Below are 8,678 nucleotides of genomic sequence, written 5' to 3'. Positions count from 1 at the left end.
TTGGAGAAACGTCACACAGCAGAAAACATTTTGGATGTCTTTAACACAAAGGTCCTTAACTGTCTGTCCCCACTAAAACGCAAGGTTGGTTATGTTTCCACAGACAATGGCTCCAATATAGTTAAGGCCATGAGGGACGGTTACTATTTCAGAGTGCCGTGTTTGGCGCACTGTATAAACCTGGTTGTCCAAAAATTCTTGGATAATAAACGCAGTGCAGCGTACAGTGTATTGGAGAACTGCCGAAAAATATGCAAGCATTTCAGGCATTCTTTTAAGGCCCGCAAGCAGCTGAGGAGCATGCTATATCAAAGTCAAATGCCAGTGAAAGCACTCATCCAGGAGGTGGTAACACGTTGGAACTCAACCTTCTACATGCTTGAGCGTCTGTATGAGCAGTATACGCAACTCGATCAATATTTCTTGAAAGAGGGTATAGAGGAGCGGAGGATGGGTGGGCCGCAATGGAACATAGTTGAAAGCCTAACACGCATGCTTCGTCCTTTTGAGGTCTTCACACGTGCAGTCAGCAAGGAGGACTCTAATTTGGGAAAAGCTATCCCATTGTTGTACATGCTGGAGGACCAACTGAAGGAGGTGTGTTCTGTGTTTCGAAAAGATGACAAAAAGAAAGACTCTTTGCTTCTGGCTGAGAAATTATTAGAGCTCCTACAAGGTGATGAACGTCTTCAAAAGATCCACTCAGAACAGCATTACATTTGTGCTACTATTCTGGATCCACGCTACAAAAAGGCGCTGGCAGGCAGAGCATTCTTTCCTTTTGCTGATGAAGATGTTACAAAGTACAAACGTTGGCTAGCCTTGTCAGCCAAGAAGTTTGAAACAGAACGGCTGGAAATTGAAGGAAATGGCAGTACATCAGCAGGCCATCCCCAGTCAAAACAATCCACTTCTGCACCTGTGGCTGTGGCACAAGTGACCTCTCAGCCGTTAAAGACACCGGCAACCGCATCATCTGCACGAAAGACAGCAGAAACATTGGAGGCTGAAGAGGATTGGCTAGCTCTGCGTGGGTTTGGTTCTCAAAAGGTCAGAGGCACAGCAAGAGCTACGCAAAGTGGAGGAACCTTGGAGGAGGACCTTGAGTCGATGGTGAAGGACTATCTGAATGACTCCACAGAGGTCTATGTTAATTCTGACCCATTGGCGTATTGGCATGGGAAAAAAGAATTGTGGCCACAGCTCACCAACCTGGCTTTAAACTACTTGTCTTGCCCACTCGCAAGTGTGTCTTCTGAACGGGTTTTCAGTGCGGCTGGTGGGATTGTAACTCCCAAACGGAGCCGCCTCTCGCCCAAAAATGTGGAGAGGTTAACAATGATCAAGATGAATCAGCACCTCATACCACCAGATATAAGAGTACGAGAGAGCGTGCCGGATGAAGAGGAGGTGGCCAGCACCATAGATGAGGGAATTTCTACTCTGTCAGGTGGCACTGACCTCACCCGGGCTGAATTCGCAGAGTATGATGACGAAGCCTTATTCTTATTCCTGGACCGTGATTCCGACTTCGAGCCCTGAAAATGAGACAACGAATCAATAACTTTCTTTTTCATCCTTCACTTTTATTCCTGTGTGTCTGTCTTTCTTTGTTGTGCACAGTTAATATAATTCAAACTTTAATCAGATAATCACAAAGACAAGCCCATCAGCAGAACTGTCTTCACTTGTTTGCTAATTTATTTGAAGGTGCCGCAGTCTGCATTCCTCAGGTTCACAAGTTCAGAAGAACATGCTCCTCTATCCTCCTCCTCCAGACTCCTATTTCCATCAAAGCAGAGGGCTGGTTTACGCCCAATGAAGAAAGACTCAGCACTTGTGGGGGTGTTGTTCTACCTCTTTGCAGGTGAGTTGACGGGTCTGGGGCCATTGCTGGGAAGCACTAAAAGTGGTTTGTGCCAAATCCGAGGCGGAAATTTTTTTGTGTTTTTGATGACTTGCTTGCCTTTGAGGTGCTCTTAGGGGGGGTTCCGTCTGTTTGTGGGTGAGTTTCGTGGTCTGAGAGCATTGCTGGGACACTCTAATCTTGATTGCATTTGCTTTTCAGGAAATCCGTCGTGCCAACCCCGACTTATGGCCTAGCTACGCAGCGCGTTTGGACCGAAGGCCCAGAAATATTGCAAGTATGAGATTTTGCTTTTGTCCTGTTTGGGGGTGTTATGCTTCTTGGCGGGTGGGTTGCCGGGTCTTGGGGCATTCCTGGGAAGGTCTAATACCGGGTAGAAGTGGTTGGGACAAAATCCAGGCCGATTTTTTTTGGGCTATTTCAGACATTTTGCTCTATGTAGCGTTTTCGGGGGCCTGTTTGGGGGGCTTCCTGGTGTTTGCGGGTGAGTTTCGTGGTCTGGGAGCACTGCTGGGACACTCTAATCTTGATTGCATTTGCTTTTCAGGAAATCCGTCGTGCCAACCCCGACTTATGGCCTAGCTACGCAGCGCGTTTGGACCGAAGGCCCAGAAATATTGCAAGTATGAGAGTTTGCTTTTGGCCTGTTTGGGGGTGTTATACTTCTTGGCGGGTGGGTTGCCGGGTCTTGGGGCATTCCTGGGAAGGTCTAATACCGGGTAGAAGTGGTTGGGACTAAATCCAGGCCGATTTTTTTTTGGGCTATTTCTGACATTTTGCTCTATGTAGCGTTTTCGGGGGCCTGTTTGGGGGGCTTCCTGGTGTTTCTGGGTGAGTTTCGTGGTCTGGGAGCACTGCTGGCTATATCTACTTTACTTTGCAAGAGGTTTGAAGCAAATCCATGGTGGCAGAGGGGACTTAGGGCCTAGCTGCAGAGCGCGAGCGGAGTGATTTGGGAAATTTGTGAAAAATTGACTAAGTCCCCATTTTTGTACTTTTGCTCTTTGGCTGTTTGGGGGTCTTCTACTCGTTTTCTCCTGGGTTGACGGCTCTGGGGCCATTGCTGGGAAGCTCTAATACCGGATAAAAGTGTTTTGGACCAAATCCCAGGCGGAAAATTTTTTGTGTTTTTGATGACTTGCTTGCCTTTGAGGTGCTCTTAGGGGGGGTTCCGTCTGTTTGTGGGTGAGTTTCGTGGTCTGGGAGCATTGCTGGGACACTCTAATCTTGATTGCATTTGCTTTTCAGGAAATCCGTCGTGCCAACCCCGACTTATGGCCCAGCTACGCAGCGCGTTTGGACCGAAGGCCCAGAAATATTGCAAGTATGAGAGTTTGCTTTTGGCCTGTTTGGGGGTGTTATGCTTCTTGGCGGGTGGGTTGCCGGGTCTTGGGGCATTCCTGGGAAGGTCTAATACCGGGTAGAAGTGGTTGGGACAAAATCCAGGCCGATTTTTTTTGGGCTATTTCAGACATTTTGCTCTATGTAGCGTTTTCGGGGGCCTGTTTGGGGGGCTTCCTGGTGTTTGCGGGTGAGTTTCGTGGTCTGGGAGCACTGCTGGGACACTCTAATCTTGATTGCATTTGCTTTTCAGGAAATCCGTCGTGCCAACCCCGACTTATGGCCTAGCTACGCAGCGCGTTTGGACCGAAGGCCCAGAAATATTGCAAGTATGAGAGTTTGCTTTTGTCCTGTTTGGGGGTGTTATGCTTCTTGGCGGGTGGGTTGCCGGGTCTTGGGGCATTCCTGGGAAGGTCTAATACCGGGTAGAAGTGGTTGGGACAAAATCCGCGCGGAAAAGCCTTTAGTTTTGGCACTTTTTGTAACTTAGGGTTCGTTAGGGTTAGCCCTAGCAGCAGGATTGCATGTGTATCGGGGTGTTCTAGATTTTTCAAACTGAGTTCTGGGGTCTTAGAGCACTCGTGAGCATGTGTAATTTTGGTTGCAAGTCATTTGAAGAAAATCCATGGTGGGAAAGGGGGGATTTGGCATAGTTAAAGAAAGCCTTTGCCACTATTCTTAACTTAGGGTTCGTTAGGGTTAGCAGTATTTCTATTGCATGTGTTTGAGTGGGGGGGATTTCGAGTCTTGGAGCGATGCTGGCTATGGCTACTTTTGCTTGGTTGCTTGCAAGTGGTTTGAATACAATCCACGGGGGGTAATGGGTAATTAGGGTACTTCGGCCTACTTTTACTTTCAAAGTAAGTTTTGTCTCCAGTTTTCTGCTAGGCCTCGTTTTTTGGGTGGGAGCACTGCTAGGAAGATCTATTTTTGTTCTAAAACACAGTTTACAGTACACCTAGCTTGAGGGGCAAGATCCGCTACATTAATTTGCCCATACTTATTTATCCTTCAAAAGGTGACTCAGAGTACGCACTTTCAAAAACATTGTACTGTCTGTCTACTAGGAAAAACAAATTGTGACTTTTTGCACTCCACAGCCTACATACCTTATATTTATTTATCAGTGGTGTTGTAATATTATATCACTTCCTGTTTTTCGTTGAATAATTACAGGCCGGGTTTCAGTCTCTGCAATGGGGAAAAAAGGATGGAGTCAGGCTTCACAGTAGCGAGCCACAATTCAGCATCAGGCAGGCAGTGGACAGGGTGTCTTCTGGTGACCAACATCGGTGGACGAAGCGTCGGCTGCAATGGAGGAGTGCCGCTAATAGGAGGATTTTTTTTCTGCGGGCAACTTACTTACCACTTCCAACAGGACCACTACAACCACATAGATACAGTATCCCTTGCCTTTTTCTCTGACTGTGACTGCATTTCTTTGCTCTCTCTCGGCTTCTACATTGATCCCTTAACACATCACTTAGTCCACTCCACTATCTGCACCACACATAGTCATTTGTAAGTGCTCCTACGTAATTCGCAAGTCGCAGCACGCCCCAGGCCGTAGAGGACTGGGATGGCCCCAATGATGAAGCATGTCACCAAGGGGCAACCCTGGTGAGTGAGGGGACACCTAGAAAAAAAGCAATTTCTCCTTTTCTATCTACTATACCTTCTGTCAGGTTACGCAGCCCCTAAGCGCCTACCGTACTATGAAACTACATTTCCCATGAGTAGGCGGGAGACTTGCAGACTATTTAGTGAGACTATATGAGAGTACCCTTGTATGTTAGGACATCACTTCACTGATGCCTGTCTTGTCTTCTCTTACAGGTATCCTTTCCCTGCTGACCCTACCTTTACCCATCCCACATTTTTTATTTTAGTTTGTTATTTTTCTCCCTCGCCTAATGCCTCGAACACCCTGTGTTTACACTTCTGGGTGTTGGTGACATTTGGAGGTGGAACCATATTTGCATCGACTGGATCACGGGGAGTAAACGTGACACCTTCCAGACCAACCCCATTGAGTGTTGTTGTGAATGGATTTATAGTGACCAGCAAGGCTCTCGGGTATCTGGCTACAGAGACCTTATGTTGAATATAGTTATCAATAATTCCACACAGGCCCTGTACTGTCGCATTCTTTCTTTCCACAGTTGTCGATGATATATTCTTACTCTGCTTGACAAAGAACCATTGCTAATGTGAAAGAACTTCAACCGAATTAGTAGTTATACTTTACCATTTGTTAGGCTACAATGTGGCACTGCTCTACTGTACTTCTGTCACCTGCTATATTCTCAGTTGTACCGTTGAATTGCTCAGGAGGACAAACCAGATTTCATTTTCTTTTTTTTCATAGGCATGCAACTGCCACTGTGTCACACCACTAGTACCACCGCTATGAGGAAATTTTATCCGACCAAGATTGCCAACGTTATTCGGTGTTTCCCGTGGAGCCAGCCCTGGGCCTAGCCCTACTTTCAAACACAAATTACAGGTAAGATAAGCGTTTGGTGGTTTGGGGGTATAATGGAGTATTAGTACGAGAGACGAGAGACTGAAGGTAGTACTACTAAAGTCCTAGGACTCTTGGATTCACTTCACTTAGTCTGTGAGAGGCACTTAGTGTTGAAAACATTTGGGCATTTACACTTAAAGGAAGAAAATGGAACTAAACTTTCAGGAAAACAGTCAACGTTAAACCCCCACCCACCAGGCAAGCAGTAAAAAACAGGTATGCTCAGATAAAGTTTGAAAAAGTATATTTATATCCCTAACAAAATAATCTCCCGCAAGACCCTCCCTAACCCCAACGATTGTCCTTCAAAAGTCCCCAAAAACCCAACTCCCAATTCCCACCCCCCAAAAGTCTCTAAAAAAGGGGCAAGGGACACTATGGGTGGATGCTGTTAACTTTTTGGGCCAGGGCATCATGCTCCTCGCGGAGCAAGGCGAGCTCCTGCTGAAGGCGGGACACCATCAGGGTAGTGCGGCGCAGGCGTGCCTTCACTGCCTTGCAGGTGCAAGGCCTGTGAGAAGCAGCTGTTGGCCTTGCTGCTCGGCGGTGGCGTTTGCCTTTGGCAGCCCGGCTCAGTCTCGGTGGACCACTGTGCTGGGTGGCAGCCGGTGAGGCCACGGAGGCCGATGCAGACGACGTTGTTGTTGTCGACCGCACACTTTCCTCGTCCTCCAGGGCCACCAGCCGCCGATATTCCGCAACAGTGGCCTCGATTCTCCGTTGCCGGGCCGCTCTAGCCAGCTCCTTCCTCCTTGTTCGTTTGGAAGGAGAACCTATATGAAGAAAGAAAGACATAGTCTGTAACCAATGCTCTTTAAGATTAACTCAATCATTCAGCAGAAATGTGTGCTGCAGTACAACTAGCAACTTGCAAGCGCATTACATAACTATTGAGGCCAGTATCTATCTAACCTCACACTTCTTCATCCTTGCTCTAACATTAGTGGGAGTTTAAGGAACAAATTCTATGAGCACTGTGGACTTCCATTGGAGTCGACTATGAAAGTACACCAGTCTTATTCTTCTTCTTGTCTCTTGTTTTGGAAAATTGGTACGTTATTTTCTGCAAGCCGGCATAATGCCAGCGCGGTAAACTTGCACCCGAGAAAAAGAGACGCACGCCATGAGGAGTGACCTAGACTTGCGTTGCCGTTGCGTTACTGTACCCGTCCAGTACATGCAGGTGGTGAATCTCTTACTTTTCTATTACGGGTGGCACTGAGAATACTCTGTTACAACTCAAGGGCTACTGCTTAATTAATTTAACTTTCACCCTACAGTGGAAATGAGTACTAGAAATGGAAAATTGAAGAAGATAAATAATCTGATTATCTATCACTTCACATGGGATGTTTTTGCTTATATATGGGATGACTTTAGGTGCTTTGCTTTTTATTGAGTGACAGGCAGTGATACATCCACACATGAATGACTGAGTACTACTAAACTTATTAAGAGAGGTAGGGAGTGGCCACCATAATAACCGGATCTATGCAGTGCTTGCAATACAAACTACTGCTACTACTTATGGTAGTATTTGGACAAAATTAAAAGTTCTTTTCCTTGCCTTTCCTACACTGGAACGGACGTGCGGGTGCAGTGTTACATGCTCTTCAAAGTTACACTTAGTTCATCCACTGACCATCTACTCTCTCTAGATCATGGGTACTCACAAACTTTCTCTCAGGGGCTACATTTACAGTGTAGTTTGGGGCCGAGGGCCGCACTGGTGGGGGCGGAGTCAGAGGGGGCGGGGCTAAAGCAAAACGATAACTTGTGACCATGAGGTTGCACACAGGTCCCTGCAGCAGATGCCCTCATCCACTGAGCCACCAGACCCAGCATTTACATACATCTCTCTCCCTCCTGCTGTCCCTCCTGCCCTCCCTCCATCTCTCTCTCCCTCCTGCCCTCCCTCTCCCTCTGTCATCTCACTGTGTGTGTGTCTATCGGTGTCAGCCTTCAGCCCGGGTTGAGACCGCTTCCTCAACGCGCACACACAGACAACAACACCAAAGTACTTAACAGGTCTTTAAAAGACCATTAACATATTATTGAGGCTTTGTTTGTTTTAGCGCCCCTGCTTCTCCACCCTGACAATCACTGCTTGCCCGGCCCCACAGAGCAGAGGCTTTGTTCTATTTCACCTCTTTGTGGCCTTGCATCTCCACTCTGCTCTGTGGGGGCCGGGGGAGCAGTGATTGTCAGAGTGGAGATGCAGGGGCGCTAACAGGTGAAATACAAAAAAGCCTCTGCTCTGTGGGGGCCGGGGGAGCAGTGATTGTCTGCAAGGTCTGCGCACCGCCAAGGAAGGCTTGCCGGGCCACCACCGGCCCGCGGGCCGTACTATGAGTACCCCTGCTCTAGATACACATATGCTATCTAAGAGTCAGATAGTAGCATGATCCAGGTATATGGACACATACAGTTTCTGTGTCACCCACCCAGGCTGTTGTCCTTCCACCCATCATTGCTTCATCATTCACCCAGCCATGCATCTCATATTCTTGCCTTCCCAGCTAGTCTTCAATCTCAATAAGTAAGGAATATATAAGAGCTTACCTCTGGCCGCCACCACCGTCTCAACTCTCACAGCCGCCGCCGCCGCCTCCTCCCCTGATGAATTGCCCTCCGCCTCCGTGTCGAGCACCACCACCACACTGGCCCCGCCACCAGATGTTCCACCTACAAAGTACATTTAAGAATCTTAGAATAAAGCACTCACTAGTCACTAGTATTTGGTCTAGGAATGAAGACATGTGAAAACAATGTAATTTGTGACTGTCTACGTTAAAGTTAAAAAAAATGTCCCTTTTTCCAGGGAAGGTTGTCTTGCTGCACTTTTTGGCACAACTGATGAAGGCTGATTTTTTAACACGGACCATTTTTCTCCACACAGACAGAAGATGAACTTCTAACAACAAGATCAAGTTGAAACCAGGT

At 47.4% G+C, this 8,678-nt stretch overlaps 1 protein-coding gene across 1 annotated transcript; it reads right to left on the bottom strand.

Moving 5' to 3' along the window:
• Positions 1–5,577: 5,577 nt before the first annotated feature.
• LOC147674020 (uncharacterized) lies at positions 5,578–8,433 on the bottom strand. The gene is made up of 2 exons (XM_086946445.1): positions 8,298–8,433; positions 5,578–6,508 (listed from the first exon to the last, which is right to left on the bottom strand). The coding sequence occupies exons 1-2, from the start codon at positions 8,431–8,433 to the stop codon at positions 6,111–6,113; spliced, it is 534 nt and encodes a 177-aa protein (XP_086802571.1). The 3' UTR covers positions 5,578–6,110.
• Positions 8,434–8,678: the final 245 nt, after the last annotated feature.

Source organism: Lissotriton vulgaris, chromosome 12, assembly GCF_964263255.1.
Source record: "Lissotriton vulgaris chromosome 12, aLisVul1.2, whole genome shotgun sequence".
Lineage (NCBI taxonomy): Eukaryota > Metazoa > Chordata > Amphibia > Caudata > Salamandridae > Lissotriton > Lissotriton vulgaris.
The sequence above is the reverse complement of the archived record's forward strand: the minus strand, read 5'-3'. Positions and strand labels throughout refer to the sequence as shown.